The sequence below is a fragment of the Psammomys obesus genome, unplaced genomic scaffold, assembly GCF_907164565.1.
Source record: "Psammomys obesus unplaced genomic scaffold, mPsaObe1.curated_primary_1811, whole genome shotgun sequence".
Taxonomy (NCBI): Eukaryota; Metazoa; Chordata; class Mammalia; order Rodentia; family Muridae; genus Psammomys; species Psammomys obesus.
Genome location: NW_026585895.1, coordinates 8,003,994 through 8,023,152, shown reverse-complemented (window position 1 = coordinate 8,023,152; position 19,159 = coordinate 8,003,994). Strand labels below are relative to the sequence as shown.

Here is a 19,159-nt window from a genome sequence, read left to right as displayed (position 1 = left end):
TTCCTTCCTTCCTTCCTTCCTTCCTTCCTTCCTTCCTTCCTTCCTTCTTTCCTTCTACATAGGGTCTTACTATTTAGCCCCAGCTGGCATGGAACTTGGTATGTAGACCAGGCTGTCCTCAAACTCACAGAGATTGCCTGTCTCTGCTTCCTGAGTGCCGGGGTTAAAGATGGACACTACCCTGCCCAGGAGGTCCTGTATCTTTTGCTTTCAGTGTAGGGTAAGGACTGACACCCTGGCTCCTGGTGTAACTGGTGCTGTACAGTTCTGAGTTAGAAAGAGCTGGCAAGGAGGGCGCCATCAGGTTTCACACTGGCTGCACAAACAGCAGGTGCCAACAACCCCCGAGACACAGAGAATAGTAAAATGCAGAAAAAGTGGAAGCTGTACACTCTGAGTATTAAGGAATTTCCAATACAATTTACTTAACTTATAAGTTCACAAAACTTAGTTTTTAATATTTCTGGTATATTAAACTCCTAACAGAAGTTGTTTTGTTTTGTTTTTAACATTTTGAAAAGCCTTTGGTAAGCTGATGTGAGGGGGGCTTCATCATACTTTATCTCCAAATAAAAATGTCACTGAATTGTACGTGTCCGGAGACAGGAAAGGGAGCCTTGTGTTTCACTCCTGTGCTTCCTCGAAGTCTTTCTCTTCTCTCTCCGGTGAGTTCTTGCCCACCCAGAATTTAGGACTGGCCACTGTGTGGCTAATTCTGATACTTAGTATCAGGGTAGTTAGACATTTACTGTGACTTTTGCCTGAAAACATTTTAAAGTGGAATGAATTGCTGATACCTTTGGGTGGTGGTTCAATCTTTTTGGAAACTGCAACATGAACTTTCTCTTCAGTGACAGTTTTCTTTTGCACTTCAGGGACTTTAAAAAAATATATACATCTTAATTACTGACAGATCGTATTGTGGACGGCAACCATAATTTACTAAGAGTACCAAAACAAAAAATAATTAAAGGTGACAGACACAAAAGTAAAAAAGATGACAGAGAAATACAAGGAGACAGAAATTCCCACAGCATCATATCTTAGTCAAGAAAGGGAAACGAGGGCCACCTGCAACTCTGTCTTGAGCTCTCAAATTCAAAACTGCCATATACCTGTGACGGTCACCTCCTCTTCCGTGTGAGAAGCAAAGAACATCTTTTCTTCAGAGATAACCATCTTCTTTGTGTGCACAGCTGGCACTTTAAAAAGAGCATTGCCATGTTAGTATTTCTTCTAGGACAGGACATCAGACGAAACACAGATGGCATACCATATGTAAATCTCTAGACACAGATTGAGGGGGTTAGTATGGTGAAGAATGAAATCAGCTTCAAGAAGAAAACAAGTCATGTTTTGATCTGTCTGGACAAACGATCCATGCAGACTTGTAGCAAAAATACTAACAAATGAGAATCAAATAGACACAACTTCTTCACACAAAAAGGGTGCTACTCTCCCAAATCGATTAGGATCAATTCACATAAATTAGAGAATGGGAAATATTATATGCAATGCGACATACTGTATGGTAAAGTTAGAAGATTACTCATAAAACACAAAACCTTCCTTAAATTAAAAAAAATGTAATTTCTGCGCCAGACTAAAAGCAAAAATAGTTATTGAATTATACATGGGTATAACCCAACATAAAATGTGTACTATATGAAATGTGCAGTATTCGTGGTGCTTCTGAATTCTTTAGCAATGTATGTTCAGATAGCCATATGCACAGATTGCAGTAATTGGAGCTTGTAGCTTAAAAATAAAGATGTATACCTTTCACTTCAATTATTTCTTCCTGCACTGGAGTCCGGGAAGGTTTTTGTGGAACAATCTTCTTGGAAACTTCAGGTACTTTAAAAAATATGTACAAATATATTTGTATTGTGAAGGATACTTCTTAGCACAAAATTTAAAAAAATGTCAGTTTGGGCAACTATATAAATAACACGTGAACATATATCAGAGAGCAGAGGATTTATGTACGTGTTACCAGAAAAGTCTTTAAATGCTGGCTATACCTTTGGTGACTTGAACTCTTTCTTCCTCCATTCTTCGAGATGTCTTTTCAATCTTTTCAACTACTGGCTTCTTTACAACTGCAAATATTTTAAAGAAATTGCAGTACTTTTAGAATTTCTGTTAAAATTCTCTCTCATCCTCCTTACATACACATATATGTAGGTAAGTATGTATACAGCTATACATGATGTTTTTAGAGACAGGCAGGTTTGGTGTTTTCAACTGTAAGCACAAGTTTCTGGGATTGTTTATATTTATTTTAATTTTACCATAGCACTCTTTTATATTTTAATTATATCAAGTAGATACAAATTCTTAAGAGAAAATTCATAGGTACAGTACAGCTCAGAGAAGTTGTGCCTATTGGATTTAGCTCTTGAATCACACACCCTTGCCCGACAAGCCACAATAATGGTGTGAGCGTTCCGGCGCATCTAAGCGCTTTAAGCACATACCTTTGGGAGGTGGTGCTTTCTTCTCAGGCACTTTGGCTGGGAGTTTCCTCTCGTGTAATTCTTTAACAAAAGCACAAGAGAAGCAGGAGAGCTTAGGTCAGCCAATGCTGATAGGTTGTGCTTGTTGCAAACGAAAAGAAGTTAAGGATAACTTGTTATTGTGCGGGGAGTTTGTCATGGTGGGGAGCCCGTGACTAACGGCGCTAGCGCAGTCTCAGAACAGCATGAAGTAGCAAGGCAGTGGATGCCGTACAAGAGGCAGAGTCTGTGCTAGGGTTACATGGTCCAACCTGTGATGTGAGAACATCAACACAACTAAAGATCGTGCCTAGTCTAAAGATCGAGTGATTAAAGATCCGTAACCTCGGAGGAACCAGAGCGGTCACTTTCTCTTTTGGGCCCCTTGTAAATCAGGTAATGGCATGGAAAGTATAAGGAGCCGAGGGAAAACGAGGAGGAGAGGGGGAAAAGCCACGCAGTGGATGTGTACCTTCATGGACCTCCTTCTGGACTTGGATCACTTCTCTTTCTCCATACGTCTCTTCCCACTCTTCCTCCCCTTCGTCATAGCCCTCCTCCCTCTCGTAGTACTCTTGGCCTTCTTCGAAGTCTTCCTCCCATTCCTCATGGATTTCCTTTTTGGCCTCCACCTGGACCTCTTCGTAGTCTTCATCCGGTTCTTCGTAATACGGCTCCTCATACTCTGTGTAAGGCTCCGTTTCCAGCTCCTCATAGGGCTCTTCCCAAGGCTCTATGAGAACCCTCTTCTCGTAGACGGCTTGCTCTTTCTCGTAGACAGCCTCCTTTTCTTTATGAATCTCTTTCTTTCTGGTGATGGTGGTAATTTTCACCTCTTCAGCCTTAGAGGACACATCAATAATTTCAGAAGCTGAAAGACAGAAAGGGTGGGGAGGAGAGATGGGGAAATCATATTAATCACACCCATCGGAAAATTTTATTCAATTTCTTCATTCAATATCGAGCAGCTCAGATGCCATAGAATTAGACCGATTAAGCCTCCTGTGGTTTGATTTGTGTCCCCAGTAAAACGGGTTCTAGTTTATCAACTAGGCAATGTGGTAGTATCAAGATGCTCTCTGCTCTTGATTTGAGAATTTTCTTCTAGGGTCAAAAGTATAGATTCAATGGACAGCTTCAAGTTGCTTTACCTTCCATCATTCTGTGTGTTTGGATGGTTCCTTCTAACTTCCCATGAAATACTTAAGACTTGATAAATTCTGAAATCTGGAGTTAATGTTTCTCTAGTTATTCTTTCTTTATTTTTCTTTCTGCAAAGGCATTTCTCTTGGAACCTACTTTTTTTTTTTTTACACTTTTGACTATGACTCACTATTCACTTGAATAATGACAAGTGAAAAATTATGTAATCAAAGCCATTCCTCATTTTTATATACAAGATTTTAAAATATCTTTAAGATCAACATTACTTATAATCCTTCCTTATTATTTGTGTGAGTTATACTGTGAACTTTAGATAGGGCTCTTTCCTTTCCATCTCTCACTGCTGCCCCCAGTGGCTGCAGAGGTGTAGGACCGTCCTCCTGGCTTCCTTTCCCTGGGAGGAAACACTAGGAAACAGCCATTGTTTCCAGAAAGAGTTTACAATAACCTGGAAGCCTAGAATAATGAAATACACAGAAATGCAGCAGTAACTTATAAACTGCTTAACAATTCCTTTTTACTTACCTTTTGCTGGAATCATGGGAGTCGGAGGTGGGGGCTTCTTGGCGACTTCTGGGACTTCAAAAAACACAAAGTGCACGTTCATGTTTAGACTGTGCATTATTTCCTGTTTACCAATCTGGAGCACTACCATGGGCACCCCTGACATGTAGCATCCCCTCCACGAGCATCCTAGAGCCCCCGTCATTTCCAAACCAAGCCGACACAAGTGGCTCTGACAGGTCTGGATAGTAAAACACACAGAGGCTGGAGTTCCATTCCAGCGTAGGCTGGCTTCTTTAATTCTTTAACTATTAACTATACAGTTCACTAAACACCACGTTTTCCCAACGACCACCCGGGAGAGTCCCTGTGACGGAGAGTGCCCCTGGGGAGGCTGCTATGCTTTCCATCCCCATCAGGAGGGTGAGAGCTATAAACCTTCCAAGATTCATTCCAATGTTAAATGAGGAAACGCAAGAAGGACCCTGAGTTGGGCTATGCATGTAGCGCTAACCCCTCAACAGCTGCTGGGAGGGCCTACTCAAGGGCCGCAGCAGGACTAGAAGGCGAAGGCCTCCTTCAAGTCATCGCTGTAGACAGTGAGCATCCTCTGTGCCGTTGGTTGCCAGAGGCAGCCTGGACACAGGAAGGCGACGTGGAACAGAATGAGAGAGCTTCGGGGACATCCCCGCCTGCCGACCCCAGCCCGTGCACTTCCTGTCTCCCACACTAAGGACTTATCCACAATGAAAACCTTACAGCGACCTCTTGATTCGTTTTTTATTTGATTTTTAAAGTTTATTATAATACCTGGTGGTGGTGGTGCCTCTTCCTTGGGCTTTGCAACAACTTTTTTGGTGTCTTTCTTCACAGCCTTTTTGGTCACTAAAAAAAAAAAAAAAAAAAAAAAGAAAGAAAGAAAAGAAAGTCAGATATAAGTGAATTCTTCTCAGGAAATTTCAATTTTTGTTTTTCAGATGTGGATGAGAACAAGATAAAGTTTATTGTGAGATACTTGCTTTAGGAAAAATCTTGCAGTAAAAAGTGAAAAGAACAAGAGAGATTTGGGAGGAAGGTAGAATTAATACTGAAGTTCTGTATGTCCATTGATCGTACGAGGGGTAGGGTTAGCAGAAGAGGAGGAGGAGAAGCTATGCCTTCTCTTGTGTTTCTTTGGGTGTAGAGAGCAAATTTGTCAGAGGAACAGCAAATGGAAGAGTAGAATTAATGTCCAGCCCATGTCATACGTGTGACCTGTAGCTGCTGCTGAAGGGTGGGTATATTTTAGTCATGTTCTTTTTAGTCATGTGTGGCCTTTGGCTGCTAGTATTTGTAAACATTAAACACCCTGTGATTTAAAAAAATCTGATTTAAATTCTCAGGTTTTGCAACGAATACCAGCAGCCATGTTAACATTTCCATTTAAAGAACAAGCCATTTAAAAAACAAACAAACAAACAAACAAACAAAAACACCAGAATTTATTCCTTCTGACCACAGAAGCATGATGGGATCTAACTTATGATTTTGATTATTCCTCTCCGTACCACAAGTAAATGAAATATACTTAAGTATGCTCATATAATTCACACACATGTTTCTCCCTTTTATTGAAAGTATATTAGTTGCAAAATTGGTTGGAAAATATTGAGTTTCTTTGGAATTGGCTGAAAAATGGTTCAAGTGTTTAATATCAATTGCAGCAGGCATTAGGAGTCTCACATGGCATTCCGATGATACTGTTTTAGTGTTAGTGATCAGGCTGCGGTGAAACATTGTTTGGACCAGTAGATGTTGTAAGCTATGCTGAGAGAATTCCTGCAGCAACTCTGTAGCCTGAGGAGTCTCGGGCAACGTGCTGTCTGGGTTGTAAACAGCACCCTCACGACTTTAAGCATTTAGCATTTGAGATGGTCAATTTCTTGGTCTGTTTAAGAGCTTGTCTGTTTTGTTTTGCCTTTGAGACGGGGTCTTACTATGCAGCCCCATCCAGTTTGTCTTATGGGCTCTCTGCTGTGGTAATGACCCTGTCTCTGCCTGCTGAGCTGGATACAACTATGCTGCCCAGGTTAGATCTCTTTATTAGGTACCTGTTTCTTACGGGAACAAAATAAAACTACCCCCGCCAACAAGACCCAGCCAAACACGTCAAAGACATGTCAAAGATATTCTCAACCATATTTTATGCAAGCAGTGACTTACAAAGAGTAGGTGAAGGTATAGTTGAAGAGAAGACAAACCACAGTTTTCAGTTTCCTCCTCAACTAATTTGGTGTATTTCCATAAGCTGCCCCGCAAACTGGTTTCGTTATTATACTATTAGTTGTTAAGCATAGTCGTCAGAGACATGTGAAATATATTTAGTTTTAATCAATATATAAGTAGTTCCCTTGCGATATTTTAAAAATGCATACCATTTTAGTTCATGTGCTAATTCTCAGAATTTCAAACCCCATAGTGGGAATAACATTTTGATGTCAGTTCAATGTCTTGACCACAAGAGGGAGCTCAAGCCACACGAAGCGGTTGTACCACTCCGTTTGGGTGTCCTGTAATACCTTCCACACGCTTTCCTGGTGGCTTCTTCTCCTCAGGTAATGGCAGCAGAAGAGGGATGCCGGGAGCAACCGCAGGAGGGATTTCTGAAAAAACAAACACATCAGCCTCATGTTTTAACTCCCTGCTTTCTGAGCCATCTGGCCGCGTCCTGTTTATTAATTCAGGGGTGTGACTGAACAAGTGACACCAGTATCTACTCGTCACGGTAGCTGCCTGTTTGCTCTGGTTTCCGAACCAACAGTGGAGACAATGAGGTGGGATTTCAGGCCCAGCGGCCAGGGCTAGGGTCTTACCTTCAGGTGGGACGGCTCTGATGGGCATGGTTGGGATTGGAACTCTGGAATCGGGAATGTCTGGAAGTAACAAGTGGTGATAAGGACTGGGAGCTGATAACACGCGCCCACCGCTCTGTCCCCCCAACGGCAGCTTCAGGCGCGCAGACTCAAGGGTATTGGCATCCTTGCAACACCCGTGGCACACAGTTCGGTGCTCACGGGAACTTGCTTCATTCTGTAGTCGCACTGTTTGTGTGCTCCTGACAGCCCCTCCGCTATCTACGTTCACCCCTAAACTCACGCGGTGTAACACTGTTTTGCTCGAAATCATGCTACTGGGTAACATTCTACTGGAAAGAGGAACTGTCACTTCATGCATTTGCATTGGGCTTTCGTTGTCCTAAAGCCACGCTGACCTTACTGTGAGCAACGATTAAAAGACGGTAACAACTCACCAGGAGGCTTCATCTCCAGTTTTATTTCTGCAAGGGAAACAGAGGGCGTTTTAATAGGAGGAACCATCTGAGCAAGATGCTGGCTTCCGGGGCTGTAACACGCCCTCCTGTGGCCCGCGCTCACCTTTCGTGGTTAAGTACAGCTCCGCTGTGCTCCTCGCCTCTCCTCTGGGCTCCAGGCGTGCGATCACCGAGTAGACACCTGTGGAGGACAATCACCCCGCGTTAGTGTCCCAACGCCCATCATTAGTTAGTTAGTTAACTGGAAGTGCAGTTAAAGGGAGAGATGGCAAAGACAGGCAGGGGCGAGGGCCATCCCACAGGTTCACTGGGATAGCGTCCGTGTGGCTACCTTCGTCATCCGGGGTCACGTTGTGGATGGTCATGTAGTGGCAGCGGCCGTCATTCCTGAAGTTGTATTTCTGGCTCTCTGTCAGCTCTGTGGGTCCTTTGTACCAGGTCACAATGGCGTCGTCGAAGGACACCTCACACTCGAAAGTGGCAGACTGGTGCTCGCTCACCACGATGTTCTGTATGCGCTTTGTGAACTGAATTGGCTCGGCTGTTCAGATATAAAGGGTCCAGAGTCAGCTGGCACAGACAGGAATCTCTGCTGCTGTGACTTCTCTTGGATACTTAAATGCTCTTGGGCGGTTGAGTCGGGGGTTTCACTGTGTGGCCCAAACAGGTCCACGGCCTTGGTCTTTCGAGTGCCAGAATTACAGGGTATGCATGTGCGCCAGGTCCCCCCAGTGAAATTAGTTGGTTAGTTTGGTTGGTTTTTTGGGATACTACTGTTGAACCTGTGGCTTCACAAAACAGTGCTATACCATCCCCAGCAAGTTAATGTTTTTTGAGGCAAAGTCTACCTAAGACCCCCAGGCTGACTTCGAATGTGCCAACTTCCCGCCCCAGCCTCCCAGGTATCCAGGACTACAGGTATGTGTTACCAAGTTCGGCTTCTATTTTTTATTCAGTTATGAAATAATAGAAAATAATAGAAGCTCCATATGCAGAACAATAGTGACACATTCTTGTATTAACAGCCAAAGTGTTCCAATTCTCCAGGGTATTCCCCCAGGACTAACAGTGGAGACTGTAAAGAAATCCCCAGGAGTCCTTAAAATATTCATATGAAGGAGATGCCAAAGGGAGATTTGAACCCAAAGTCAAATTAAATTTCAAAACTGCTCATGAAATAGAAGGTTCGCAATGAGAACACATAAGCAGTCTCGTGGTCTGGGAATTCCTCTGAGGATCCCTTTCTTACCTTGAGAAAATTATTTTTTGTTATTTAGGATCTGGAATTTTCTCTTCTATAAAGATTTCCCTGGGGGAATGATTTCAAATTCAACAGGAAATTTGCAATTCTAAGTTACAGAGGACTCTCCAGAGTTCAGAAACCCACTTTCCAAATACAGACAGGCAAACAAGAAGGCAGCAAGGCCCCGGGGACAGCAGGGTGCTTTGAGGAGATGGCCAGAGCGGGCAGACTCTCCCTCAAAGCCACCTGGGAATCTGAGGCTCTGTACACCTTGCAGAAAGTGATATTCTGGCCAGTTTTGTCACTCATGAACATATTTAAAACATTTACTTATTTAAAAAGCAATTAGCACTTTCCACTTCAGTCTAATGTGAAGGCATTTAACTTTCTTTGAGCTTTGAAAAGACGAGGCACTCATATTTATTGCAAAGTAATTCAGAAACCCGAGATCCTGAAAATAAGATTAATAGAATTTTGTTTTAACAATAAAAATGGTACCATATAATGAGATACAGTAAAAAAAAAAAAATTCTTGGATAGCTTAATGTTATTACCTAAAACTTAACAATAAAAAAATTAAGTATTATTGCTCTCTAAGTCAGAAATTTTACCTCAGAGATTCAGAAAGAACACAACTTTTAAATGAAATAAATCTTTTTTAAAAATAGCCATTACTTTTCACATAAGTTGTTAATTTTATCTATAAAGATTTATACCTAGAACGTCAAAATAGGTCCCTCAAGGTAGCAATTCCAAATCACAGTGCTTCGAATTTATATATCTACAACTTCTTGCCTTTCCCAAGAGTTTATTCTAGGAACCACAGCCATAGATAGGAGAATTATAAAATCAAGCTTTTTAAGAAGCAGCAACCGATAAAAAAAAAAAAAAAATCATGTGTTAGTCTAGATTAAAACCTGATTTCTGTCTAACAGAAATGCACGCTTGGTTGAGTATTTTCCTTTTGATCTGGGTGTGGGAGGAAGAGGGCGCGTGAGCTCTCTATCATTGATCTGCGGGGGGGGGGGGGGGCAGGGGCCTGCCCGGCTCTGCCTAGGAGGCTCGGCGCTCAGCCCAGCTCCTCACCCACCTTCGATTCTGAGCTCTGCCGACGTTTCAAGGCCCTCGTGCTTGCAGGTGTACCGACCCTGGTCCTCGGCACGGACGTCCGCGATGGTCAGCTTGTGGACTTTGTGCTCCACTTCCGTTTTCACGCGGCCTTGGGGTTTAAGGAGTCTGCCGTTTCGGAACCACTCGGATTTCACGTTTGGCACGGAAAACTGACAGGTCATGGTGCAGGTCTGGCCTTCTTTCAGAGTGACGTCCTGGAGGTGGCGCTCCCAAGCCGGCTCTGTGGATACAGGGACACAGGTTGCTCGGCATGGGCATCCCAGGCAGGCGCGCTCGCAGCAACCGCGCGAGGCCCTGGGAACTCACCGATCACCGTCAGCTTGGCGCTGGCAATGTGGGGGCCGCACACGAGCCTGTAGTTGCCCTGATCTTTGAGCTGACAGTTTTTGACTGTGAGTGTGTGCCGGTCCCCGTCAATTCTTATTTCGTATTTGTCACTTGGCTCCAGCTTTTCAGTGCCCTTGTACCAGGAGAGCTTGATTTCTGGATAATTAATCTTAATGTCAATTTCAAAGACGGCATCGTTATCTTTCAGAACTGTCTGGTTTTCAATATCCTTGATCAAGGTGACAGGCTGGGAGAAGAAAGAATCACCGCGTTGGCCACTCCTTCCCTTATAATTCCCACTAATAATTTTTTTTGTACATTTTCATTGTTAACATAATTCACTTTACCTCTGTCTGTGTCAGCCTTTGCTGAATAAATGATACAAGTTCCTCAAATTCCTTTTCGTCTCTTTCTGACTTCTCCAGCTCCTCAATTTCCTGAGGGGAAAAATAATGCATTAGGAACAAAGATTTCAATCAGCAGGTACACAACTATGTCTGACTTCCATTCTTTAAACTTGTAAAATTTTTATGTGTATTGGTGTTTTTTTTTTAATTTATTTTTATTTATGTGTACCGGTATTTTTTAAAGATGTATTTTTCTTTGGTGTGTATGTGGGTTTTGCCTGCCTGCATGTATGTACGCCACTAAGTGTGATGCTGGCAGCAGCCAGAAGAGGGCATCAGAGTCCCTGGAACCAGAGTGGAGACAGTTGTGAGCTGCCATGTGGGCGCTGGGAATTGAACCCAGGGCCCCTGGAAGAGCAGCCCACGCCCTTAACCACCAAGCCATCTCTTCTAGCCTTCCGATTCCAATTCTTGATGTTTGTTAGGTTACAGGAAAGTTTATAGCTAGGTTATAGTAAATTGTTTCCTAGAAAATGTAGTGTCCTGGGAATTGAAGGCTTTCTGCTGATATGAAAGGGTGGATGACTCAGATACGATTTTTTTCTCTCTTAGGAGGCAGCTGCAGCAAAGGGCCGTGCCGTACCAGTCTGTGAGTCTCTTCTTGCTGACTCTGCTTCAGCAGCTCAAAGGCCTGAAGGAGGCCCCGGAAATCAGTGATTCCGTACATGCGTGCGTATTTCTCATATTCTTTAGGATCCACATTTTTGAGAAGCTCCATGATGTCAATTTCCTCTTCTTCCCCAGAGCCTTTCTTTAGGGCTGGAGTCCTAAAAAGAGAAATTAAGATCAACCACGTGTCTTCTGTTTAGTAGTTTGAACCATCTGCCAGGACTCAAAGACTGTCAGTCTCAGTGTTTTCCCTCGCTGTACAGCGGTTCAATGTGCTTCATAAAGAAATATATTTTTATTAAGAAATAAATATATGATTCTATATTGTAAATTTATAAATAAAAATAAATTCTTTATTAAAAAATAAGTTTTACATGCTAATTTTTATCGGGTTGACCAAAACTATAAAAAACAAGTCAGTTTGGTGATGGAATGGATTACCATTGGGCTATGGTTATACAGTGTTGAAATCTGATCAATGAGTTGAAGAAAGGAAAGAATATAGAAACATGCCTGTTAATCTAATAACCAGGAGCCCAACTAATGATAGTTATATGAAATAGCAAAACCTTATTTAGATATCACGTCATGAAAAAGAACTATGGAAAAGTGAGTGATAATTCAACAATTATGGTGAGACACAAATTATATTGAAATTATTGGTGATTATGGAAGTGTTCAAAGTAAATGATCTAAAAAACTAGAGCATTAAAAAAAAACTTTGTGAAATCAAGCCTCTCAGACTTGGACACACAGTATTTGGCTACTTTCTTTTGTTTAAAAGCTTTTTGATCTATCTCTCTTTTTGTTTTCCATCATCATTCAGAAACAAATCTCGACAGATCACTTAAATTCCACTTAAACACGATGGACTGGCTTGTCACTCACTGATAAGCCATGTCAGGTTCCAGCGCTCTGAGTCTTGCAGTAGCCGGCCCACGCCCTCTGTGAGTAAGAAGCCCCCTTCACAACCCTGACAGGACTTACTTTTTCAGCATTGCGCGAAGGTCGCCCTCAATCTTCTCCTGCTTCTTCCTTTCGTCCACCTGTAGATTGACGTTGCTCTCGATTTCCCCATGCTTGTTAAAGGCAACACAGCGGTATAGCCCAGAGTCGGTTTTCGTGGTGTCACGAATCTCCAGCTTTGCTTCGTCTCCCTTTTGGTGGATCAGAATGCGGCCTCCTTGGTTCAGCTGTCTCCACTTGCCTTTCGTCCATTTAACATTCGGGATTGGGTCACCTCCAACTTTTGCAATGAACGTGGCAGTGGTTTCTAAGGGAGGATGAAAACAAATTCATTCAGAAATCAGTCTTGCAGTGTTGGTGCCTCTGAAGTGAAACTGGCAGGAGAAGGTTGCACACTTACTTTCCACTACTCTGATACTCTGAGGCTCCGATACAAAAAAGAGTTTCCCATCCACCGCTGCTTTCTTGGCTGCTGGGGCCGCAGCTGGCTTTTCTGAAACATACATTTCCACGTTTTGTTAGGGCAAAAACTTGAGAGTTGTAAAAGGTATTGTGGGGTGTAAAACAAACGTTCAGAGCTTTGGAGTGTACTCCAAGACTCACTAGCTGTGAGTTACAAGTGACAAAGCAGTTTTGTAGACATATATTCCAGTGACAGCTGTCAGAGCATCCAATCTGGCTGTTACAGGTTTGACTTTTTTTGTATGGATTTCCTCTTGGCTACGCCATCTAGCTATTCCATATCACATCAGCATAGCATCTACACTGACTTATCCTTGAGGATATGCTGGGAGAGTTTCAAGAAGTAGGCTGGTGAACCCTGGGTAACTTTAAATACTTTGTATTGAGATTGTTTCCATTAGATCACTGGATGCTTTCACTGTGGGGACTCCAGATTACAAATGACAAGTAACTCATGTGTCTAACATGTCTAATTCCATTCTTATTAGAGTTCTATTTAGCTGACCACTGTGAACAGTTTCTGCCTTAATGTGCGTCACACTTTCTTGGTGTCTGTACCTTTAATGGTCACTTTGCACTTGGAAGTGTCACTTCCTGCCACGTTGGAAGCCTTACACACGTAATCTCCCGCATCTGCTTTAGCGGTCTCCTTGAGTTCCAGCACAGCTGTCCCGCTAGCAAAGCTGAAGCTGCATCTCTCGGAAGGCTTTATCTCTCTGCCGGCTTTCAACCACTGGATCCGAATGGGCTCCGATCCCTGCACATGACAGCTGAGCTGCACAAAATCGCCTTCGCTGACTGTTACCGGGGTGAGGTGCTGGTCAAACACAGGTGGTTTCTTGGGCTCTGGAAATAAAAAGGCATCTTTATGAGGATGACAGAGAACATAAAGCGAAGGATACATGATGCTTTGTAAAAGAGATTCAAAAAGGACAAAATAGTCTCCCTCCAACAGGTGACAGCAGACACAGTAGTGGTTGGAATTGTACACCAGAGTTTACCCATCTTTTGAGCAATTGTTAACATTTGTTGGCTTTGAAAAGAGTAAAGATTTAAAACCAAGCGAAGGACATCTGCCAAGCTGTCCACAAAGCAACACAGCATCCATGTCCCGACTAAGCTCCGCAAATGCTCTGTTGGTATTGCTATCAGTGTCTATGCAGTGTAGCAGGATTTTGATTCTTTTAAAACTACAGGTGGCAGGATTTTTTACCAAACGCTAAAACCTGAAGGCATAAGGGGAATTCTGCTCACGTAGAGCAGCGATGATTGTTAATTCCTGTGGAGGAGAGCCACCATCAAGGTTATGGAGGTTCCCAAATCTTAACGAGATTTTCTCTGATGTTCAGTTTTAGATTTTAAAGGCAGCTATAGTTACTATTAAAAAAAAAAATCCAGATTTATCCCCAAGAAACTAAGAGTTGAAGCTCAGTGTTCAACTGGAAACAAAGGAAAGTTACAAGTTACGTGGCAAAATGCGCATGTGTGATACAAAGTTGTATCATAGCTCTAGAGAGTCAGTGATCCTGAAGCCTGGAGATGAAACAAGGCAGCATTCCTGATTACTGCTTCTGGTGCCTGCTATCCAGTGAACCTCTACAGAAAAATAGCCTCAGAGCACCACAGAAGGTAGCTACCCAGCAGCACAGCCACGGGGAGAATAAACCACCACTAGAAAGATATTTTTCACTTTAGTACATGTACTGAAAATTGATAAATTTCAGTTTTCTCACATAAATAATAAAATTTGAGTTTGTAGCCAAAACAGCTGTTCACAATAGAAACCTATTAATGATATTGGGTTATTGGTCCACTCTGAGGTGGCCAGGAGCTCACCTGTGATGACCATCACACGCTTTTCTAGAAAGTTGCCTTGTGAAATAAGTTATGACTGTCTGTAAACTTTTATGTTTTATGTTTAGAAAATCATGTAAGGAAGATCTGAAATGATGTAGACTGCTTCCTTTCTTAAAATAAGAGCTTTGTGTATATCTTTTATACTATATTATTATATATTATATTATATACATATGTATGTAATATTCTTCTACCCAAATACTGGTTTTCAATTAAACTTTACCATTTTGTCTGGTATTACTATTCAATTTTAGGCCAAAAGATAAGAGTAATACATATTAAACAATTGTTCTTCACAAACAAAAGCAAATGTTTCTTCTTGTAGCAGAGAGTAAGCAAAGTCACTATAATACGTCATGACAGTTTTTTAAAATGTTCAGAATAAATGCATTTCATCAAAATATCTCTCACTTGTATACCCTTGCCAAAAATGGGTTTGAATTCTAGATGCTTGAGGGAATTTGGGGACATGACTTAGAAATCTGAGTCTATTTCTTAAGTGAAATCTACCTTAGGGAATCACGTAATAAAATTATGAATACGTTTTTAGCAAACACCTGTGTAATGATGGCAATTCACTAACTAATGTACATTCTTGTTTATGGCTTGACACTGAACCCAGATTTCAGAAGAAACGCACACAGAAGTGTGCAAAGAAAAGCATGACAGTACAGCGCGATGGAGACAACTCACCTTTGATGACAATGGAAGATGTGCACAGGGCAGAGCCCGCATCATTTGTCGCCTTGCAGGTATACAAGCCTGCGTCGGCCATGCTGGCTCTCTTGACCTGCAGGAGCAGTGCGTTGTTCTTGAACATGATCTCACAGTTGGAAGTCGGATGGATCTCTACATTATTTTTGTACCAAGCAACAGTGATAGGCTGGGAACCTGCCACACGCCCTTCCAGTCTGAACGAGTTCCCCTCTGTCTCTTCTACTGTCTCGGATAGCTTTTTCGTGAAACTCGGTGGGATCAGGCGCTCTGTAAGCAGTGAAAAAGGTAACTGAAGCAGGTGCAGAGGTAAAGTTACCCCTTTGAGGCTCTCAGACAAGTCATGTATGTTCCTCTGTGACTCCTCTTCCCACAGCCAGTTCTCAGCTGCTCTCTGACAGGACAGCTGATGGAAACATTTCATGGGCATTTACACAACCAGACATTTGTAAGAAGGAACACTCAGTCTTAGGGCTGAGGAGCACAGGTCAACTTTTAGCAGATACAGATTAAATGACTTCAGTTTTTCTTTATGCAAGCTTATGCTCTCATAAACATTTTCATGTTAACTTGTTTTCAGACGCTTCTGAGAAATCTCCCCATCGTAAGAAACCTGTCGTTGTTAAGGCTGCTGGGCTATCCTCTCAAAGGACTGCTCTCTCTTGGACCCCATGCAAGACAAACTGTACCTTTTATGTTGAGTTGGGCTGTGCAGGAGTCTTTCCCCACTTCGTTCACGGCGTAGCAGGTGTACTGTCCAGAGTCTCCTTTGTCCACCTTGACGATGGTCAGGTGCGCGCTGTTCTCCAGGTAACTGATCTGGTAGTTCCCGCCACTGCGGAGCTCTCTGTTGTCCTTGGCCCAGCTGACCTTGATGGGCTGTGTGCCTGTGACGTGGCATTCCAAGTCAGCACTTTCTCCCACCACAGCATCCACGGGGGCCAGAGGGATGTCGAAGAAGGGTGGATTCTTCCCCTCTGCAGAGATATGACAGGGACAAGGTTTCAGAACCCAGACTTGGGGCCATGCCTGCTGAAGAAACAGCAATGTTTCCTTTCAAATGTTGTATATGATTACAAGACTTTCGGTCTAGGGAACCACACACCTGTGAGGATGAGTTTGGCGCTAGAAGAAGCAGAGCCAATGGGGTTTGTAGCTGTGCAGGAGTACTGTCCTGCGAGATTCCTGTCTGTCTTAAAGATGTTCAGAGTGGCGACATTGTCTAAAAATGATGTTTGTACATTCGGGCTGTCTTTCAACGGCTTGCCATCTTTGTGCCAAGTCACGGAGATGGGCTCTGACCCTCTTACGGCACATTCAAACACCACTGGCAGCCCCACAGTTTCTTGCACATCTCTCAGTTGTCGAGAAAATGATGGTGGAAGTTTTTGCTCTGTAGGGACAGGATTAAAGCAATGAACACAGCTGGATATTTTAAACTGAGTCATAGCTGCAAATGTACAAAAAAAGTCTTTAAAAATATGAAGGAGTACTAAGGGCTTTCAAATTAACTTGGAGCTGAAAAACAGCATGTGAATTTTTGGAGAAAATATGAAGTAGGAGGTATAAAACAAAGCACTTAGAAACCAACAAAGTGTTGACTAGCTAGAGGTCTCTCCCTGACCACTCAGCAGAACCTCCAGCTCATGAGGCCACCTTCTGGCTACCTGAGTAAGACAGGCAATTTAAAAATATAAGTCACCTACACACCTTTAAGATTTATAGCAGCAAATGATAGCATGATCTTTCCAACGGAACATTCTGTCATCTCCCTATATACACAGGATGTAGAAAAAGTGGACCCGGATGTGGCAGTACATACCTACCATCTCAGAGGCAGCGGCAGGAAGACAGTCCATGAGTTTGAGCTCAGCCTCACCTAGCCAGTGAGTTTCATCCAATGAGAGCTCTATAGGAAGAGCCCCAGAAAAACTAAAATAATCAGTCACCCAAGGAAAAGGGTGAGTTGTTAACTCTAACTGGAGTTTCTTAAGCCAAAAAAAATAAATAAATAAAAAAAAATAGCACTTTGGCTTTTCCCTAAAGAAGGCCCTCATTGGGTATTTTGAATATTTTTAAAGAAGCATAGACATACTTGCTTTTAAAATATCATGCTCACCCTGAACGGTCAGGAAAGTTGATGAGGAAACTTCTCCCACGCTATTTTCAGCCCTGCAGATATATTCTCCACCATCATTGCTGTCAACCTGGGTGAAAACCAGCGTAGCCACATTGTTCTTAAAATGCATCTTGCAGGTGGCAGTGGGCCTCAGCTTTGTGTCTCCTTTGTACCAGGAGACCCCGATTTCGGGAGTTCCAGCAAGCTGGCATTGTAAGGAGGCAGAATCGCCAACCGTCACCTTCACGGGCTCTAGCTGCTTGACAAAATATGGTGGTTCTGCAGCAAAAGAGATAAGCAGCCATGAAGGACAAGTCAGTACCACTCCCTGGAGACGGGGCTATGAATGTGTAACCCAAACACACCTAGTATCAGGATCTGGGCGGAACAGGAGTCTTTGCCAGAAGCGTTTTCAATGTAGCAGTTATACTGCCCCGAATCCTCGACAGCACTGCTCAGAATTTCTAGGATCGCTGACTTTTCGGTTGTGGTGATGTTACACCGTTGGGAAGCAGTGACATTTATGCCATTTTTCTTCCATGTGACAGAGATGGGAGGGGTTCCAGAGAAGGTCCCTTCTAGGATCAGGGGCTTGCCTTTCTCTATGCTGTAGTCATTGAGCCTCTTCACAAATATGGCCGGGGCTGGCGTGAACAAATTGATGGAACAAAATCAAGTACAGACACAAACAGGCCCAGCACACCTGGCCGCTACGCGCAGCTTAACTGCGTAAACAGAATAGCAAACAAACCTTTCACAAAGAGATGCGCTGTACAGGAAGCCTTGCCGGCCTCGTTACTAACTATGCAAGTGTATTCCCCGCTCTGGGAAGTATCCACATCAAAGAGCTCCAGTTCAGCCACCGAGTCCTGCAGGGACACGCTGCACCTGGCCCCGGGCACAAGCTCGCTGCTACCTTTGAACCAGCTGACGCTGAAAGGAGGTGTTCCTTTTACAATGCTTGTGAAGGTGACATTACCGCCTGTCAAGACGTCCATGGAGTCCGGTTTCTGCACAAAAGATGGTGGCTCTACACACAAAAAAAGCACAAATTGGAAACAAATGAATTAGTGTTTATCAACTTCAACGTCTCAGTCCCCCATGCAATTCGGGCTTCTAAGGCTGTGCTCTGGCTGACCTCTCACAGTCAGAGGAGCACTGCATTCATCCGAGCCCGCCACGTTTGTAGCTATGCATGTGTAGTCGCCAGCGTCCGATTCCTCCAGCATGTTCACGGTGAGGGCACATGTGTTGTCTGTCAGAGTGGTCTGGTATTTTCGGCCACTGCTGATCTCATTCCCTTCGTGGAACCAGGAGACAGAGATCGGGGGTGACCCATGGACCTTGCACTCCATCACAATGGAGGAGCCGGACAGGCCGTTTGTCTCTTTCAGTTTTCTTGTGAACGAAGGGGGGATAATTCGATCTGAACAGAACAAAGACAAACAAGGCAAGGACCATGGGTTAGAAAAATGATTGAGAGGGAGAACTGACCTTTTGATGGACGATCCCTAGATCTGGCTGGCTCTTTTGAAAGGTTCTCCAAGGATTGCCTGTGGGATTGAGCAGTGTAAAGCCCAGAGGAGAATAAGTAGATATAGGCTGACTTCCTAGCGGTTCTGCTCCTTTTTGTTGTAATGAGTCCTTCCATGGCCAATTTTCTAGAAAAGCACTTTCTCCCCCTGTCCAGATACAGGTTTTATTTCTGCAATGCTTTTAGAGATTCTTCCCAGAGAAACAGACATAACTTTGAGGATGGTTTCCTTCTATTTGTACGAGTCCGCTGCCTCTGACCCTGCTGTGCCCAGTGACTTAGGGCACATGTCACATTGCGAAGGATGGAGTGCC

General features: G+C 43.3%; 1 protein-coding gene across 4 annotated transcripts in view; it reads right to left on the bottom strand.

Annotated features, from left to right (window-relative positions):
• Ttn (titin) overlaps window positions 1–19,159 on the bottom strand; it is a 258,797-nt gene that overhangs the window by 149,963 nt on the left and 89,675 nt on the right. For 2 of the 4 annotated variants that reach the window (XM_055600018.1, XM_055600019.1), the window contains 27 exons: window positions 18,450–18,737; window positions 18,063–18,341; window positions 17,677–17,955; window positions 17,312–17,590; window positions 16,298–16,585; window positions 15,882–16,169; window positions 15,172–15,462; window positions 13,180–13,467; window positions 12,560–12,652; window positions 12,181–12,466; window positions 11,168–11,351; window positions 10,525–10,614; window positions 10,157–10,424; window positions 9,810–10,070; window positions 7,808–8,017; window positions 7,580–7,657; window positions 7,456–7,482; window positions 7,019–7,078; window positions 6,725–6,808; window positions 4,977–5,051; window positions 4,188–4,232; window positions 2,971–3,369; window positions 2,481–2,540; window positions 2,025–2,102; window positions 1,780–1,857; window positions 1,116–1,202; window positions 798–878 (listed from right to left, as the gene is read on the bottom strand). The exons of the other annotated variants lie outside the window; for them this stretch is intronic. In XM_055600018.1, coding sequence (XP_055455993.1) covers window positions 798–878; window positions 1,116–1,202; window positions 1,780–1,857; window positions 2,025–2,102; window positions 2,481–2,540; window positions 2,971–3,369; window positions 4,188–4,232; window positions 4,977–5,051; window positions 6,725–6,808; window positions 7,019–7,078; window positions 7,456–7,482; window positions 7,580–7,657; window positions 7,808–8,017; window positions 9,810–10,070; window positions 10,157–10,424; window positions 10,525–10,614; window positions 11,168–11,351; window positions 12,181–12,466; window positions 12,560–12,652; window positions 13,180–13,467; window positions 15,172–15,462; window positions 15,882–16,169; window positions 16,298–16,585; window positions 17,312–17,590; window positions 17,677–17,955; window positions 18,063–18,341; window positions 18,450–18,737 — 4,824 coding nt within the window. The remainder of the gene's footprint in view (window positions 1–797; window positions 879–1,115; window positions 1,203–1,779; window positions 1,858–2,024; window positions 2,103–2,480; window positions 2,541–2,970; window positions 3,370–4,187; window positions 4,233–4,976; window positions 5,052–6,724; window positions 6,809–7,018; window positions 7,079–7,455; window positions 7,483–7,579; window positions 7,658–7,807; window positions 8,018–9,809; window positions 10,071–10,156; window positions 10,425–10,524; window positions 10,615–11,167; window positions 11,352–12,180; window positions 12,467–12,559; window positions 12,653–13,179; window positions 13,468–15,171; window positions 15,463–15,881; window positions 16,170–16,297; window positions 16,586–17,311; window positions 17,591–17,676; window positions 17,956–18,062; window positions 18,342–18,449; window positions 18,738–19,159) is intronic. 4 annotated transcript variants of the gene reach the window in all.